The sequence below is a fragment of the Bos taurus genome, chromosome 19 (assembly GCF_002263795.3).
Source record: "Bos taurus isolate L1 Dominette 01449 registration number 42190680 breed Hereford chromosome 19, ARS-UCD2.0, whole genome shotgun sequence".
NCBI classification, from domain to species: Eukaryota; Metazoa; Chordata; class Mammalia; order Artiodactyla; family Bovidae; genus Bos; species Bos taurus.
Genome location: NC_037346.1, coordinates 26,650,036 through 26,667,236, shown reverse-complemented (window position 1 = coordinate 26,667,236; position 17,201 = coordinate 26,650,036). Strand labels below are relative to the sequence as shown.

Below are 17,201 nucleotides of genomic sequence, written 5' to 3'. Positions count from 1 at the left end.
CAGGACACACGAGCACGCGCTGTGGACAGAGGATGTGCAAAGACGACGCCTGAGACCTGGAGGGGCGGGTCAACACCAGCACCCCGTCCAACAGCAGGACCCAAGGCCCCACCTGCAGCCCTGGGGGAGTGCAGCCCCTCGGCAGGCTCTTAGCCGGCTCTGCTTGTTTCCTACTCCCTCCACCAGGACACCCGGCCCCTCCAAGTGTCTCCAGACCCTCCCAGCCCCAAGGTGCAGGGCACAGGCCTCACCCACCTCTCAGCGCAGCTGCACACACATCGCTGTTGGCATTGCTGTCCCCTTTCCGGTGGCTGGGCGGAGCGATGGCCTCCCCCACATCCAGCTTTAGCTTCTTGGGGGCACTGGGCTTCCCGGTCTGCAAACCTGCATCAGGGCTCCCCCGGGGGCTGCGCAGCTGGCGGGGGAGGGAACACGGATCATACACCAGCCAGCAGGAAGGCAGGGTGGTCGGGAGGCTGGATCGGGTGAGGACCAGGGGTGCTGGGAGGCCCCTCTCACCCTGAGGGCATCCGCCGGCGGGGAGATGTCGCTGAGCAGGTGGGAGAGCAGGGCCTCCCCCGAGGCGCCCCCCTGCAGCACCCCCGCCGAGGCCCCGCACACTTGCACCCAGAGCTCCAGGACGGCGTACACCTTGGTCCGCACGGTGCTGCAGGGAGCGCAGAGGGTGCCTGTGAGAGGGAGGCCATGTCCCCACTCCCAGCCTGGCAGCACCGAGTCACCACCACCACCCCCTCCTTTTTACTCCCTTCCTGGACGGTCACCTGTAGGGCCTCTCCTGGCCCGGTCCGAGGTTCTCCCTCCCAATGCTCCAGGCATTGAGGACCTGGGGAAGCAGGCGGCTGATCAGGGCCCCGAAGCGCAAGAGCCGTGCTCCACACCTGGGGGCGAAGACAGAATGGTGACCCCTGCTCCCAGCACATCCCAAACCCTGCACCACTTCCTGTCACCCACTCACGCGAGGATGAGCGCCGAGAGCAGGTCCAGGGCTTCGAGGTGGAGAGAGGGCAGCAGCAGCAACCGCAGGGGACCGTCTCCCAGCAGACTCTGGGAAAAAACAGCAAATAAGGAGTGGAGGAAGAGAGTGAGACTGGGAGTTTGGAAACGGAGACAGGGTGGAGGCGAAAGACTGCATACACGCAAGTAAGGAAGCCACCCCCGGCCCCAACTCCCCCGAAAGGACGAAACCACCGTCCTCAACAGACTGGGGAAGGAGGACGGGGCAGGGAGGCCGAACCCTTCGGCGCTGACTCAGTGGATGCCCAGCTCACTGTCGGCTGGGGAAGCACCTGCTCCAAGCGTTCCCGCAGCACGGGAGCCCATCCACGCTGGCGGGCGCGGGTCAGGAGCGCAGGCGTAAGAGCAGCTGGACGAGTCAGGACCACACGCTGTGGGAGCCCCTGCCTGCCTGCCCAGCCACCCAGGGTCCCAGGGAGGGGCCACCAGCGGGGCCGGCTCCACTCACGACATTCTTGGCGCTGACGCTGAGGGTCCGGCAGATGAGATCCAAGATGTCCTGCACGGGGACGGACACGGGCGCCCCGAACTCAGAACTGGAGAGGATCAAGCAGGGAGACCCTCAGCGTGGGGTCCCCAGTGCGGTTCTCCGCCTCCCTCCTCACTCCTTCACGCACCTGAGCATGAGCCCCAGGCAGCGGGCCAGCCCCGAAAACCTCTGCCGAAGCCGGAGAAGAGTGTGGGCGTCCGCGTCTTCTGAGGAGGACAGCAACGTTTCTGCCCCAGGGCTCTCATACTGCATGGGTGCTGGACACACACACAGCCACTTTTACTCGCCAGCCCTGCCTCCATTCAGGTGGAGGACCCACCCATATTCTACCTACTGCCTTTTGCCTAGAAATCAGCAGCCCCACTTCTCTGGACCAGTCTCCCCTGGTCCCCTCACCACCCCCCAGGACCCCTCATCCCCCGTCACAGAGTGTCAGCCGGGCGGGCCCTACCCGCCTCCGCGCCCTCGTACAGGCCCCCGAGCAGGCTATGCAGAGAGGCCAGCAGGCTGCGCAGCTCCTGCTCCCAGCTGTCCGTGTGCTTCAGGCCCTGGGAGAAGCCGGCCCCCAGAGACGGCAGCCGGGAGTAACACTCGCAGGCCAACTGCCAGAGAGAGGGGGTCCCGATCAGGTGGGAATCAGCCCAGCCGTGGATCCCAACCCCACCAGCGCCCAGGAAGATGGAGGTCAGAGCACTAGGAGGGGAGATGGAATGGAAGAGGCAGAAAGACACAGATAGAGACCGGGAGGCAGAAGCCCCTACTGGTGTGTACTGCGCGTTGACAGGGAGGGGAATGAAAATGCAGAGAAAAGCGGCAATAGAAAACAAGAATAGAAAAATAGAAAAACAAGAAACCAAGAGGTGGGGGGAAGCACCAGCTCAGACCCCAGGCTCCCCACTGTCTCCCTCCTTCCCCTTACCTGCTGGAGTTGAGGGCTCAAGGCATCCACCCGCGAGAGGAAAAACGAGGCCAGCTTGCCCTGGATCATGGGGAGAGAGAGGAGGAGGCTGGGGAGTCAGCTTCTAGGGCCAGAGACAGAGCCCCGGCCATCCCGGCAGCAGGGTCCAGGCCCAGGATCTCAGGCCCTTCTCTTTCCTGCAGACGAGGAAGCAGCACACCCTCAGGGGTGCTGTGCCCAGGGGCAGACGCACACTTGTAGAAAATGAACGTCAGCCCCTGTCCTCAGCCTCCCTGCTCTGGGGCTGTGCCCCACAGACCACGGGGCCCCTCCTCCAATGTTTGCAGAGTGACAGCACCCTCAAGCCAAGAGGACACAGCACTGAACAGCAGGTGCCTCCATACCCCAACTCCCTGCCAGCTCACACCAGGAGCACCGGGCCGGGGCTGGGAGCAGTGAGAGTAGCATGTAGTAGACAGAGAAGGGAAGGTAGACCAGTAAGATGGGGGCAGTGAGCTGAGAGCAGTGATTGGTCAGTCAGTCAACAAGACCTGCCTGCTGCTTGGCAGCACCCACGAGGCAACATGTAACTGGGGCCCCACTTATCTGGGGGCAGAATCAAAGAGACTTGTGAACATGGACGGGAAGTTTTTTTAAAAAATCATTTTCACTTGCCTATAAATAAAATGTAAATTTTTCTTTCAATTATAAATGGAGACTAAGTCTCCATTTATAGTAGTATTAGCAGTCCCTTTGTTACCAGCAGAATCATTCACTTTCACTTCACATTACAGCTGTCAACAGGCATCTCATTCACAGGCATCACTATCATGAAACTTCAGGACTCATCAGACCTGCTGCTGGATTCTGTTACTTGACATGTTAACAAAGATGTGCATTCTATCACACTTTCCCTGCAATTCCACGTATTTTACTAATTGAAAAACATCCAGAGAAGAGATCGGTGGCACAAAAAGAAGAACACTGAAGCAGAAGATTTCCACCTTCAGCGGGTGTAACAGGAAGGCAAATGTATGAAATATCATGACCTGGAACCAAAGAGGGTGGCTCTGGAGGGACTGAGCTGGGCTTGGGAGAAACTGGAGGAGCCAGGTAAGGAGATGGAGGGGCCAACACAGTGAGGAGAGCAATAGTCTCCCACGGGGCCCATGGAGAAGCAGGCTGGGCCTTAAATCCCAGGCGAGTGTGTATGGACCCCACCGGGGTCAAAAGTCAACTTCCAGAAAACAAGGCAGACAGCAGGGGGAAGCCGGCGCAGAGCCCAGCAGAGTGAATCAGGAGCCACCCTCCAGGGCTCCCTGCTGCCGCCCTGGGGCGGGAACCACACCTGGTTTCCCAGGGGAGACAGACAGCACTGTGACGGCTGACCCCAGGGTATGAGGCCTCCAACGACGCGGGCAGCACTCTCACATCTGGTGGGGCAGGGATCTGAACACTTCAAACCAAAAGCAGCAACCAACCCCTGGGCTCCTGGCCGGCTTCTCCAGGGATGCTATTTCTTAGAGTTGCCAAAGCCTCATCCACAATGGCGCTCAGCCCTTTGGACCAACTTCCTGCTCATGCTCTCCCTGAGACCCAGGAAGCCAGGTCGCTGAAGCCAACAGAGGTCTGCTTATGTGACCACGGTCAAGCAGAGTGCAGGGACACGGCCCTGATCACACAGTTCCACCTGTAATGACCTGAAATGCAAACCAAAGTAATGGCTCACTTGGGACATTTCACCAGGAACGAAAGCATGTTGCGTACATGGTATGTCCTGGTGTCCCTCAAGAGGGCGGTGAGTTTTCCCACTCATTCCAGAACAAATAATCAATGTGTTGAGGAGGAGGAGAGGTGAAGCCTGGACAGACTGACTTCATGGACCCAGAATGCTGAGATGCCTCATTTGGGAGGAGTCTTGAACTTGGAGACAGCAGCTGCCCTGGGAGCTTCTAGGGGGTGGAACAGAGAGCAGACACACACCCTAGCTATCCACTTCCCAAGCACTGGTCTGCAAGATGTTCCAGTACAAATTGCCCCTGGGGCGTCTGTGCACGACAGATTCGTGTCTGCCACACTGGCAACAGACAAAGCCAAACTCCTAACAGGGGCATTCTCCAGACGACGCTGTGTCCTCAAAGAAATAAAGGCATACACATGCTGTAACAGCATAAGTTCTGTTGCTTGCTTTGGAGAGGGTACTCAAAAGGCCATGCCTTCAAAAATGCCATCTAACAAGAGATTGTGAGTTATAGATCAATTCTCCTGACCATTCACAACGAAAATTAAAGGCCCTAGCTTCCACGGTGGCTCAGTGGTAAAGAATCCATCTGCCAAGGCAGGAAACTTGGGTTCGATCCCTGGGTCGGGAAGATCCCTTGGTGAATGAAATGGAAACTCACTCCAGTATTCTTGCCTGGAAAACCTATGGACAGAGGAACCTTGTGGGTTACAGTCCACAGGTCGCAAGAGTCAGACACGACTGAGCGACTAAACAACAAGCAGAGGACTCACAGTCTAGTGTGACTACCCAAATCCTGACCCCACAGATAACACTCAGTTCTCCTTCCACTTTCTGGGGGGGGGCGGTGCAGAGACACACTGATGCTGCTGCTGCTGCTAAGTCACTTCAGCCATGTCCGACTGTGCGACCTCATAGACAGCAGCCCACCAGGCTCCTCTGTCCCTGGAATTCTCCAGGCAAGAACACTGGAGTGGGTCGCCATTTCCTTCTCCAGCAGGGAAACACAGATAACCCCAAACCAAGCTCAACAGAAACAGGCTTATGCAGTAAAATCTCACAAACTGTCACCATTAAGAGTCAAAGACACAGACCTAGCCTGTGTAATTTGAGAAGTTAATTTACAGTTTTAGAAGAAAGGTAGTTTTCACTAAACTTAGTAAACTCTATAAACAAAACAAAACAATTCAGTAAAATCCCTGAGTTACTCCAAATGCCTTCTTGATAAAGTCCTGCCCTGCTAACCAAAGATTCTATCACCTGCCAGGAGTGGCATTCCTATGAAAACAAAACGTCAACAAGGACATGACCCCACGTTCCCTGAGAAATACCATGTGCTCTGGGGCTTTGCAAATACTGCAAGTAACCTGTTAGTAAAGCCTCAGTAAGGACACTCCCGGACCACAGCACAGGTGCCCACGACACGCTCACAATCCTTCCCATGCCACCAACAATGGAGCAGAGCTGTCATCAGTGTAGAAGCCTAGCTGCCAACCCTGTCCACATTCTTAAAACCACCTGTGGAGCTCAGTTTGGTGAAAAAAACACAAGCTTGAAAGGCAAGCAATTCCTGCTCACACCCTGGTTTGACAACTACAGATACATAGGCTTGGGTTAGTCAAACCATTCTGGGCCTGTCTCCTGTTTCATTTGGTGACAGCAACTCCGCAGAATTACTGTAAAACGAGATGACACACGGCAGACACAGCAGAGAGCCTGGCACGTAGTGGGTACCAGTCCCCTTTCTGTTTTTTACTTTTTTGACTTGGTCATAGAACTATGTGATTTGACTTTCAAGAAAGCCTGAATGGCAAACCCCCCCTTAACTAGCAATACCGAGTATAGTAATACAAATTATTGTGATTAATCACATGAGTTATACAAAAAAAATTATTAATTTGCCACTAATTCCAGTTCCCCACAGACCTGCGCTTCCATCTGAGAAAACCCAGTGGTTTGGCGAGCAATGTCGAGTACACCAAACCAAGAGAGAGAGTTTAATCAGGAGAGGAGCACCTATTTGTTCTTAGGTACAAGTTGGCATCAGAATTATTCTGCAGACAACAAATGTACCAATTCCAGAGGCCCTTTAACTGTTACTGCTTTGGCCGAATCAGATGACCATTTGTATTTGTTTTTGTTATCTCCTTAAAAATAAAACTCTAATTCTTTTACTGGCCTCCTTCCTCCCACCCTGACCCACGTCCACCCTGCCTATTTGACCGAGCACGGCCCTGCTGCTCAGCGCCCCTCACACGGCCATCACAGCCCAGGGGACCGGGTGGGGAAGGGACAGAGGGAGACTGGTCAGGAACAGGAGAGCAAAGTGCTGGGGAGGCTGATGTCGGCAAAGTATGTCAGGAAGGCTTCCTGGAGGCAGTTACAGAGTGTTGGGAACAGAGTAACCAGGACGGTAGGAAAATGGGCAGGGTGCCCGAGAGGCACAGAGAGGGCTGGGCAGAGAGAGGAGGCCAGGCAGAGTCTGGGCCTGGCCTCAGACCTCAGGCAAGTTATCTAATTTCGGTTTCTTCATCTGTGAGAGTTAAATGAGAATGCGTTTAAAACTATGAGGTGAGGGCTTCCCTGGTGGCTCAGTGGTGAAGAATCTGCCTGCCAATGCAAGAGACACAGGTTTGATCCCTATACTGGGAAGACCCCACATGCCACGGAACGGCTAGGCCTGTCTGTTCTCAGAACCTGGGAGCCCAAACTACTGAGCCCACATGCCACAACTACTGAAGACCAAACACCACACAGCCCGCGCTCCACAGCAAGAGAAGCCACTGCAATGAGAAGCCTGTGCACGCAACGAAGACCCAGCACAGCCTAAAATAGACAAATCATTAGAAAATTAATTAGAGCTGTGCAGACAGATGCTTATAAATCTCAATGGTGGAACCTGAAGTAAAACAGCGATCATGTTGGTAGGAAGAAGAGTTTCTATGAACACTTACTTTGAGAGACCCGCACGCTCGAGGAAAATGGGTCATACAGGCCTTCATTCCTTCCAGCGCGGAGAGCTCGCACTATGGGAAGAACAGATGGTCAGGAAGAGCCCAGCGTCCCCAGAAGCCATCCATCTCCACCCCACCACCCCTCAGGGTCTCTTCTCCTTACACTTTTTTTCAGCCCCTCCCTCTTCTCACTTCTTCAATCCCATTCCCCAATCACTTCCCATCAAAGTCTCTAATCCAGTGGGTGTGAATGAGAGCAAGCACTGGAGGGGCCTAGGGTTGAGGGAGCTGAGAGGCGGCTCACCTCCGGTCTGAGGCCCAGCAGGGAGGTGAGGAGGCCGGGGAGGTGGTTCATGGAGATGTCCCGGAAGACTGCAGGAAGCTGGGCCGCATAGCGGAGTAGGTCCTTCAGCACGGTCACAGCCAGCTCCATGGTGGGGGGCGGGTCCTGGGACTAAACAGCACAACAACTCATGCTCCCACCTGGCCTTCAAAGCCACATGACAACATGGAGCTTCCGACAAACTCCACAGTGACCGCCCCCATTCCTGGCAAATCCCCTGGGGACAGAGTGTATCAGCGACACGGAGCAACCGAGTAACACAATCATCCAGAGAAAGGATGTGTGTGCGCACTTTAGTACTGTGGTGTTGGGGTCCTAGGAATGTTCAGGGGTTGGAGGGGGAAGTAACGAAGCCACGCCTTAAAGATCTCACTGAACAATCTCAAGAGTTTCCTGCTGCTCCCACACTGCAATCCCCTGCTAGGACGGAGAGGAGCACTTCCCGGCCTGAAGTCTCAGCCACAACAGAGCCACCCATCTCGCCAAGCTTGCATGGGGCTGGCTCAAACCTACCCTGAACTCATGGAAGAAAAATGGTTTGAAGTCTGAGGACTTTTCCTAACAAATTAACATATACCTAAGGAAAAAGCATTCAGCACATTACCTCCTGCTAGACCAGTGGCCACATGTCAATGAAACAAACAAGAACCCTTGTGAGAAGTCAGGCTCGGTGGGTCTACCAGCCACAAACGGGCCCCAACACCGTCTGGCACGCCTACTGCGTCTCTCACTGGTTAGCTCCCTCCGCTGCTCAGCTCTTCTCCGGCACCGTCGCTTTTGTGTAACCTGACCTACGATTTCAGAGAAGCCTGAAGCCCAGAGATGGGAACTCTCTCAGCTTCCCACCACCAAACTGAAAACTGCATCTTGGCTTCCCATCTGAGGACAACCCCCCCTCCCCGACCCCTTCCTCTCAGGACCACCTCACACTGTTAACTAGCCCCCCGTCTCCAGCCCCCTCAGAAGGATTCCTCCTGCTGGCATCTGTGCCTGTTCCCATCCTAAGCATCTCTCCCACCCTGAAAATCCTCGCCTGAGCCCGGGCTCCATGTGCCCGATTTCAGGTGTTGCCGAGCTTCTCTGCCCTACCAGTGGAGCCAGATGTCTTGACAGGATTGTCTTATCTTCCCCAATCCCATGCCTTCTCCCACTCACTGCTCACCCCAGGGCAATCTGGCTTCAGTGTCCACTGCTCCGCTTTCTGCCGCCATTCTGGCTCCGTTCTAATCCTGTCTCCACACAGTGGCCAGAGTGGCGTTTCCAAATGAAAATTTGCTCACATCACCACCACCACCAACACTACCTCCTTCCCCCTGCTTAAAACCTTCCATGAATTCCCGCTGTTCCAAGAATAAACGCCGAATTTCTTAATATGCCTACACCACCACACACGGCCTAGTCCCCGTCTACCTACTTCCCGAGATGCATCTCGTCAACCCCTGCCACACCCGCCTGCTTAAAATTCTTCAAATGAGTCAAACGCCTTTTCTCTCAGGGCTTTTGCACACTTAGAACACTTCGAAAACTTTCTCAGCCCAATGTACTCCTACTAATCAGAGCAGAAAAGCCCTCCCTGAACCACTGACCCTGATCGCTACACCCACACCACTCTGGTCTGGCTCAGAGTCTCTCGTTAACATGCTTTCAGAGAACTATATTTTTTCTTTACCTCCAGAGCACCTACCACAGTTTAGTTCTTCACATTCATTGTATAATTATTCTCTTCCACTAGAACACAGGTCAGCAAACTCTGGCCTGTGGGTGCCCACAGGCTAAGAATGGTTATTACATTTTTGAAAGGGTTGGAAAACAAACCAACAAAGGAACACTCAGCAACAGAAACCATGGGAATTTCTGGCTGTCCAGTGGAAGGACTCCTCGCTTCCGCTGTAGGGGGCTCAGGTTTGACCCCCGGTAGGGGAACTAAGCGGAGAAGGCAATGGCACCCACTCCAGTACTTTTGCCTAGAAAATCCCATGGAAGGAGGAGCCTGGTAGGCTGCAGTCCATGGGGTCCCTAGAGTCGGACACAACTGAGCGACTTCACTTTCACTTTTCACTTTCATGCATTGGAGAAGGAAATGGCAACCCACTCCAGTGTTCTTGCCTGGAGAATCCCAGGGACGGGGGAGCCTAGTGGGGTGCCATCTATGGGATCGCAGAGTCAGACACAACTGCAGCAGCAGGGGAACTAAGATCTCACAGCCTATGCAGCACAGCCAAAAAAAAAAAAAAAACCAACCAGAAACCATATATGGTTTGTAAAACCTATAACACTGTACTATCTGGAAACACCTACAAAGTTTCCCAACCCCTGCAAGAGACTCTAAATACCATGAAAGCAGGGTCCAGCTGCATCTCCTACCATCTCTCCACAACTCAGCACACAGCCTGCCATAGGTGCCCAGAACACGCTTGTGGAAGAACTAAGTGGGGATGTCATCAAAGGATGTAAACATAGAAACAAATTTAAATGTTAAAAGAGGAAGAGATCCATGGCTGATTCATGTTGACATATGGCAAAAACCACAATACTGTAAAGTAATTAGCCTCCAATTAAAATTAATTAAAAAAAAGAGGAAGACAGAAGTAGGAAAAAAAAAATTGGGGAATTCTCTGGCAGTCCAGTGTTTAGGACTCTGAGCTTTCATGGCCGAGTGTGTGGGTTTAGTCCCTGGCTGGAGAACTAAGATTCCCATGAGCCACATGGTGCACAGCCAAAACAATAAAAATACTTTAAATAAATAAATTCTAAAAATCCAACACCTGGAGAAAGGAGCTTCAGAGACGTCACTCATTAGAAGAGCTCACAAGGAAGTGAAACAGTCAGAGGTCACAGTGAGTGTGTGTAAGGTCAGGTGAATTAAAATAACCCAGTGGATAAAAATAACAAAATCTTTAAAAGCATGTATCTATTTGCAGCTTATCCTGCTAGAAAGAACCTGCCCTGGAACTGAAAGTCTCCCCCACAAAGATGTCGCGCTGCGTCTGAATGGAGACCAGGGCGTGGCTGGGGCAGAGGCGGGGAGTGCCAGGCGGTGGACTTACCTGCAAGATCTGCTGGATGCTGCGCAGCCAGGAGACGCAGTGCTGCTGGAACATCTCCGTGGGGCTCTCCCCCACCAGCAGCGACAGCAGACACAGGCCCTCAAACCTGGTAAGACAGAGCTGAGTGACGACACAGGAGAGGCGGCTAGACTGCAGAGAAAGCCATTCAACGCCCTCTTACTCTCACTGGCCAGAGTGAGACCTGACTCCAGATCCACAGCAGCTTCTCATTCCCGAGATACTCGAGGACTTGGGAGTGAGGCATGGGCGGCAAGGGAAGAAGGGGACAGAAGGTGGGGCGAGGGACTCTTGGAAGCCGCCATAGGTGGGGTTCAATGCAAGTGAGCTCGCGAAAAGAATCAAACTCTCCACCTTGGCAATGGAGAAACCTCCTGGCTCCACAGGGTGGTGACGATGGATGGACAGATGGATGGCCCTCTTCCTAAAGAAACATCCCCCCTGAAGAAAAAACAGGGCTAGAGACTTACCGAGTTTTGATAGAACCGAGACGAGCATTACTGAGACCCACCAACGCCCCAACAGCTGAAAGGTTCTGGAGGAAAGAAAACAGTCAGGAACAGGATGCTAAAGACATAGGATTTCTCCAAGCCCACCCCTGCCCCAGCCCTTCCAGAGCCTGTTCTAAGTCACACCTCCAGTATGGCCTGGAGACCATTCCCCTCAACGCCTTCAGCCTCTGCCCTATTTTCAGTAGGGGGCACACAGCAGCCTGTCCCATGGGCTTTCCTCAAGTCACATCTCACCTGGCTGCCCCCACTGCCCACCCAGCAAATCAGGGCTACGCAGAGGGCTAGTCAGTTTGACTCAGCCTGTCGGCCAGACTTCAAAGACAGGCTCCTGCCCCTGTGTCTCCCAGGACAGCGCTGAGCACAGAGGGGCACCCCTAAATGCACACTGACTGGACATGGAACTCACGACCCCTGACTCCTTCACCCCAAATCCTCCTCCTGGTCTGGCTTCCTTTGAGCCGCTAACGCCCACAGACAAGTCAGCCAGAACCTCCTTCCCACACATCCTGGGAGCCCTGAAAGAGGTCCCCTCTTCAGGGCCCCCACAAGTAACCTCTCCACCCTCTGAAGGGCCAGCCTCCTCTGACAGGCCTGTTATCTTCCTAACCGTTATCTTCACTCATTCTCTCAACAAACACATCTTATACACTGAGTCAGATGAAGGAATCCAGAGCTGAGTAAAAGAAATAATGTCCCTGGTTCTCATGAAGGGAAGTGTTGATTAACAATATTTATTTACCTATTTCCTTAACAATATTTATTTACCTATTTCATGTGAGACATTGTTTGAGGTGCTAGAGAGCTTATATTCTAGTTAGAGGATGCAGAAAATCAACAAGTGACCAAATAAGAAAAAGCATGTTGGATGGTGCCTGGTGCTAAGAGGAAAATAAAGTCAACTGAGGAAGGCAAGGAGAGCCTGGAGTAGGGCAGGCAGACAGCACTTCATATGGCGCGGGCCCGGGGCCTTCCGTCAGGCCACCTGAGTGGAGGAAAGTTGAGAACAAGATGTCCTGATACACTCACAAGCACTGACGGGAATAGAAAATGGTGTAGCCACTTCAGAAAACAGTCAAGCAGCTCCTCAAAGGTTAAACATCTTTTACGTATGACCCAACAATTCCACTCTGACGTATATGCCCAAGAGAAATGAAAACATATATTCTCATCAGAACTCATACACGGGGCTTCCCTGGAGGCTCAATGGTAAAGAAACCGCCTGCCAGTGCAGGGCACACAGGTTCAGTCCCTGATCCGGGAAGATCCCACATGCCTCAGAGCAACTAAGCCCATGTGCCACAAGTATTGAGCCTCCGTTCCAAAGCCCAGAAACAGCAACTACCGAAGCCCACCCACTAGAGCCTGTGCTCCGCAACAAAAGAAGCCCCTGCAATGAGAAGCCTGCGCACTGTAACTCAAGAGTAGCCCCTGCTTTCTGCAACTAAAAAGAAAGCCCACACAGCAAAGACCTAGCACAGCCAAAAATAAATAAATAATTAAAAAAAAAAAAAAAGAACTCGCACACGAACATTCATAGCAGCATTACTCGTAACAGCCAGAAAGTGGAAAGAACCCAAATGTCTATCAGCCATGATTGGATAAACAAAATGAAGTATATCCACACAATGGAATATTACTTGGTCATAAAAAGGAATGAAGTTCTGAGACAAGAATGAACCTTAAAAACATTACGCTAAGGGAAAGAAGTCACACCCCAAAAGCCACATGTTCTATGATTCACTTCCATGAAATGGTCAGAGTAGGCAAACCTATAGAAAAAAAAAAAAACTGCAGTTGCCTAGGGCTGAAGGGCGGGAGAAGGCAATGGCACCCCACTCCAGTACTCTTGCCTGGAAAATCCCATGGATGAGAGCCCACCAGCCCACCAGAAGGAGCCTGGTGGGCTGCAGTCCATGGGGTCACTAAGAGTCGGACACAACTGAGCGACTTCACTTTCCCTTTTCACTTTCATGCACTGGAGAAGGAAATGGAAACCCACTCTGGTGTTCTTGCCTGGAGAATCCCAGGGACGGTGCAGCCTGGTGGGCTGCCGTCTATGGGGTCACACAGAGTCAGACATGACTGAAGTGACTTAGCAGCAGCAGCAGGGCTGAAGGGCAGAGAGGTGTTTGGTGGGGAAACAGGGAGCAACTACCTTTAATGGACAAGTGGGTAAAAGGGTAACGACACAAAAATACACAATCTCCCCACAGGAATAAATCATAACTTCATAATGAAGATACGTGGCAACTATTACCTTAGCCCATGATCAAAGTTACCACCACCAGTAATGGGACAAAGGGACATTATGTGCTCCTATAAAATCTAACAGGAATGTCACATATTGTTTCTGCAGTACCTGCCAAAAATCATCAGAAAACAGCAGACAAACCAAACCGAGGGACAGACAACCAACCTGTCCTTAAAGTTCTAAATGTTAAGATCGTAAGAAATGTTTCTCTTACTATAAAAGACACTTTTAGCACAACTGAAAAAACTGGAATAAGATTGTATCAACACAGATTTTTCTGAGTTTCATGATGGAATGTGGTCAGGTAAGGGAATGTTGTTTTTAAGGAAATAGAAGGGCATCCAATCTCCAACTTCCTCCTTTATGGTCCTAGAAAAATATGCACAGAGAATGATAAAACAAATATGCATTTAAAATGCTGACATTCAAGGAATCTGGGTGAAGTGTATATTCCTTCAAATTCTCTATAAATCACCCGTCATTTTCAAAGCAAATTTTTTTTTTTAAAGAAGAATGGGAGAAAGTACAAGTGCAAACAACTCTTCTGAGGAGTTTTGCCATAAAGAGAAGTAGAGAAATGGGGCAGGAGCTGGAGGGGGACTTTTTTAAAAGCAGTTTTGAGCTATACACTGATGAAAACAACCTAACAGGGAAAAGCTGATGATGAAGCAGTGAACTTGCCTAAGTGGAGAGAGGAGCCTGGCCTTAGGACTGGCGTGGACCAGCTCACCCCTAATAATGACAGGGGCAGCAGAGCACAGGGCACAGACATGGGTAAGCTGGCGGACGTCGTGGCGGCAGCACCGATGCAAATTCCCATCCCGCTGTTCTTTTCTCAGTGAAACAGGAAGTGACGCCATCAGCTAAGAGTGAGGATGGAGAGAAGTCATCAGAGGCTGCAGAGGAAAGAAATCTAACACGACTGCTAGGCAGCAGCAAGAGTTCACTTGAGATGCTGATGGCCTTGAATTTAAAATGAGACCAGCCAATCAGGACACGTGCTCTTTTTCAGCTACATTGAGCTGCGCAGGTGCAGGCACCAAATAAACAAGAGCTGGATTTAACACAGTCGGGGTGCTGTCAGCCAAGTACAATGAAGGGAGAAGGGCAAGGAAGGAAGTATAACGGAATTTAAACAGGGTGAGAAGAGAGAACATGGCAGAGAATAAATTTTTTAAAATAGTGATAAACACTACAAAATAATCAAAACAGAACAATGTGACAGAAAATGATGGAAATAAGAAGGACCACCGTATGCTCGGTGCTCAGGAATGACTCCTCTGAACTGGTGGCAGGGAACTGGGACCTAAACACACAGCTCACTTTCCCAGGAGATTCTCAGCAGGGTGAAGGATGTGAGGAGCCGTGGCCTCAGCTGCTGCAGAAAAAAGGTCAGCCTGGGTGGCTGGAGTCCAGTGAAGACAGGCCAGGAGTCGTGTCAAAGGAGGTCAAGAGGTGACACTATGTAAGGCTTGGTGCAATAAGTAACTGCATGGTTTTAAGCAGGAGAATGCTGTAATCTTGGTGATATTTTTTAAAAGATCATTGACTACTGGCTAGAGAATGGGACAATACAAAGCCTAGGGATACAAGGTGGAACAAGACACTCTATCCTTTGAAGTATGTGCAATTATAAGGGAAATGAGATGTGGGATGTGCTTTAAAATGCTCCGAGGGCAGGGGAGGTTGGAGCCAGAGCTGGGAAAGTGGGAATGAAACAAGATGAGCAAAATGTTCGCTGTTAGATCTGGGTGACAGAGACAGCCAAGATAGGGGTGGTTCAAGACACAATTTTCTTGAACTTCTACGGTGGTCCAGTGGTTAAGAATCTGCCTGCCAATGCAGGGGACACGGGTTCGATCCCTGATCCGGCAAGATTTCACAGGCCCCGATGTGCCACAGGACAACTAAGCCCGTTTGCCACAACTACTAAAGCCCATGAGCTCTAGAGCCCGTGCTCCACAATAAAAGAAGCCAGCACAATGAGAAGCCTGCTCATCACAACTAGAGCAGTCCCTGCTTGCCACAACTAGAGAAAGCCCGAACGCAGCAACAAAGGCCCAGAGAAGACCCAGTGAAGCCAAAAATAATTAAGTTTTTAAAATACTGTTTTCTCTATTTTTGTGTCATCTGAAATTTTCCATAAATTGTTTTTTAAATTAATTTTTTAATTGAAGGACAACTGCTTTACAGAATTTTGTTTTCTGTCAAATCTCAACATGAATCAGCCGTAGGTATTACATATATCCTGTCCCTTTTGAACTTCATAAGAAGAGCCGACAAGGAAGTGAAACAGTCAAGAGGTAACAGTGAGTGACACTCCCTCCCATCTCACTCCCCACCCCACCCCACCCCTCTAGGTAGATACAGAGCCCCAGGTTGCGTTTCCTGAGCCATACAGCAAATTCCCTTGGCTATCTATTTTACATATGGTAATATAAGTTTCCACACATCTCTCCCTCCCTTCCCCTCGCCCCATGTCCATAAGTCTATTCTCTATGTTTGCTTCTCCACTGCTGCCTTGTAAATAAATTCTTCAGTACCATTTTTCTAGATTCCATATATATGCATTAGAATGTGATATTTTTCTCTTTCTGACTTACTTCACCCGGTATAATAGGTTTTAGGTTCATCTATCTCATTAGAATTGACTCAAATGCATTCCTTTTTATGGCCGAATAATACTCCATTCAAAGCCCAGTTGTGTGGGTACTAAGTGTGTATGAAAAATGAATATATAATTTCAATATGGTGTAATAAAGAGTAGCCAATCATAGGTAGTTTGGAAAGGTTTCCGAAAGGCAGTGACAAACATTAAGTTGAAAAGATGTGGGGGATTGGGGCTGGGGTGGGGAATGGAGAAACAGCTCAGGGAGGGTTTCCAAGCAGAGGACAGTAAGTGCAAAGGTGGAGTCAGGAAAGTCCAGGTGCTTAAAGATTTTAAGAGGCAAGAAACAGGATCAGCTCTGGGAAATGGATTAAAAGAGCAAGACTGACAGCAAGATCAGTTAGGAGACCAGTCGCTAGGACGCAAGCCAGAAATTGTGAGCTAAGGTTAGTTCCATTCTGGAACTACTGAGTTTACAGTACGTGTGGGAAAGCAAAGTTGGTGATTTAAGCAGACGGATGCGTCAATCAATGGATCGCTTTGTCTCTCAAGCTCCAGGCCTATTTACTTACCCTCAATTCTCATCTCAACTAGAAATTCTCCAAGGAAAACAATAGTATCTTACTTATCTACCTGGATAAGTAGCTGCTGCTGCTACTGCTAAGTCGCTTTAGTCATGTCCGACTCTGTGCGACCCCATAGACGGCAGCCCACCAGGCTCCCCCGTCCCTGGGATTCTCCAGGCAAGAACACTGGAGTGGGTTGCCATTTCCTTCTCCAATGCATGAAAGTGAAAAGTTAAAGTGAAATCGCTCAGTCGTGTCCGACTCTTAGTGACCCCATGGACTGCAGCCTACCAGGGTCCTCCATCAATGGGATTTTCCAGGCAAGAGTACTGGAGTGGGGTGCCATTGCCTTCTTTGGATAAGTAGCTACGTAACAGTAAATGTCCGTTGAATGAAAATCTACAGGGAAGTGAAGGAAACCCACCACATGGTTCCCCATACTGAGAATGCAATGTAACACAACACAAGTAGAAAAAAATTCAAGGCAAGATATACCCCAAAATATAATACAGGCAATAATAAAGGGGTGTTCAACAACACCCTTAGCTTCTTCACTCAAAATACTTCTAAGGGAACGGAGGGTAGGGAAGGGATGGGCCGGGAGTTTGGGACTAGTAGATGCAAACTATTACATATAGGCTGGATAGACAAGGTCCTACTGTGTAGCACAGGAAACCATATTCAACATTCTGGGATATAAAAAAGAATGTGTATGTAACTGAGTCACTCTGCTGTACA

General features: G+C 50.8%; 1 protein-coding gene, 1 long non-coding RNA gene and 1 other non-coding gene across 9 annotated transcripts in view; 1 reads left to right on the top strand and 2 right to left on the bottom strand.

The window, feature by feature from the left end:
- The window catches only part of LOC112442630 (uncharacterized), a 141,472-nt gene extending 135,136 nt beyond the window's left edge, over window positions 1-6,336 (top strand). For all 3 annotated transcript variants that reach the window (XR_009491687.1, XR_009491686.1, XR_003030836.2), the window contains one exon: window positions 4-6,336. This is a non-coding gene — a long non-coding RNA (uncharacterized lncRNA). The remainder of the gene's footprint in view (window positions 1-3) is intronic.
- The window catches only part of PELP1 (proline, glutamate and leucine rich protein 1), a 48,212-nt gene that overhangs the window by 2,483 nt on the left and 28,528 nt on the right, over window positions 1-17,201 (bottom strand). For all 5 annotated transcript variants that reach the window (XM_005220276.5, XM_010815963.3, XM_010815965.3 and 2 more), the window contains exons 2-13: window positions 10,997-11,061; window positions 10,509-10,614; window positions 7,423-7,572; window positions 7,119-7,190; window positions 2,445-2,504; window positions 1,977-2,127; window positions 1,653-1,782; window positions 1,484-1,571; window positions 977-1,065; window positions 783-899; window positions 520-667; window positions 256-415 (exon numbers count right to left, since the gene is read on the bottom strand). In XM_005220276.5, coding sequence (XP_005220333.1) covers window positions 256-415; window positions 520-667; window positions 783-899; window positions 977-1,065; window positions 1,484-1,571; window positions 1,653-1,782; window positions 1,977-2,127; window positions 2,445-2,504; window positions 7,119-7,190; window positions 7,423-7,572; window positions 10,509-10,614; window positions 10,997-11,061 — 1,336 coding nt within the window. The remainder of the gene's footprint in view (window positions 1-255; window positions 416-519; window positions 668-782; window positions 900-976; window positions 1,066-1,483; window positions 1,572-1,652; window positions 1,783-1,976; window positions 2,128-2,444; window positions 2,505-7,118; window positions 7,191-7,422; window positions 7,573-10,508; window positions 10,615-10,996; window positions 11,062-17,201) is intronic.
- On the bottom strand, window positions 2,647-2,719 carry MIR2338 (microRNA mir-2338). Its single transcript, NR_031108.1, has one exon. It is a non-coding gene; the product is annotated as a microRNA mir-2338 (primary transcript).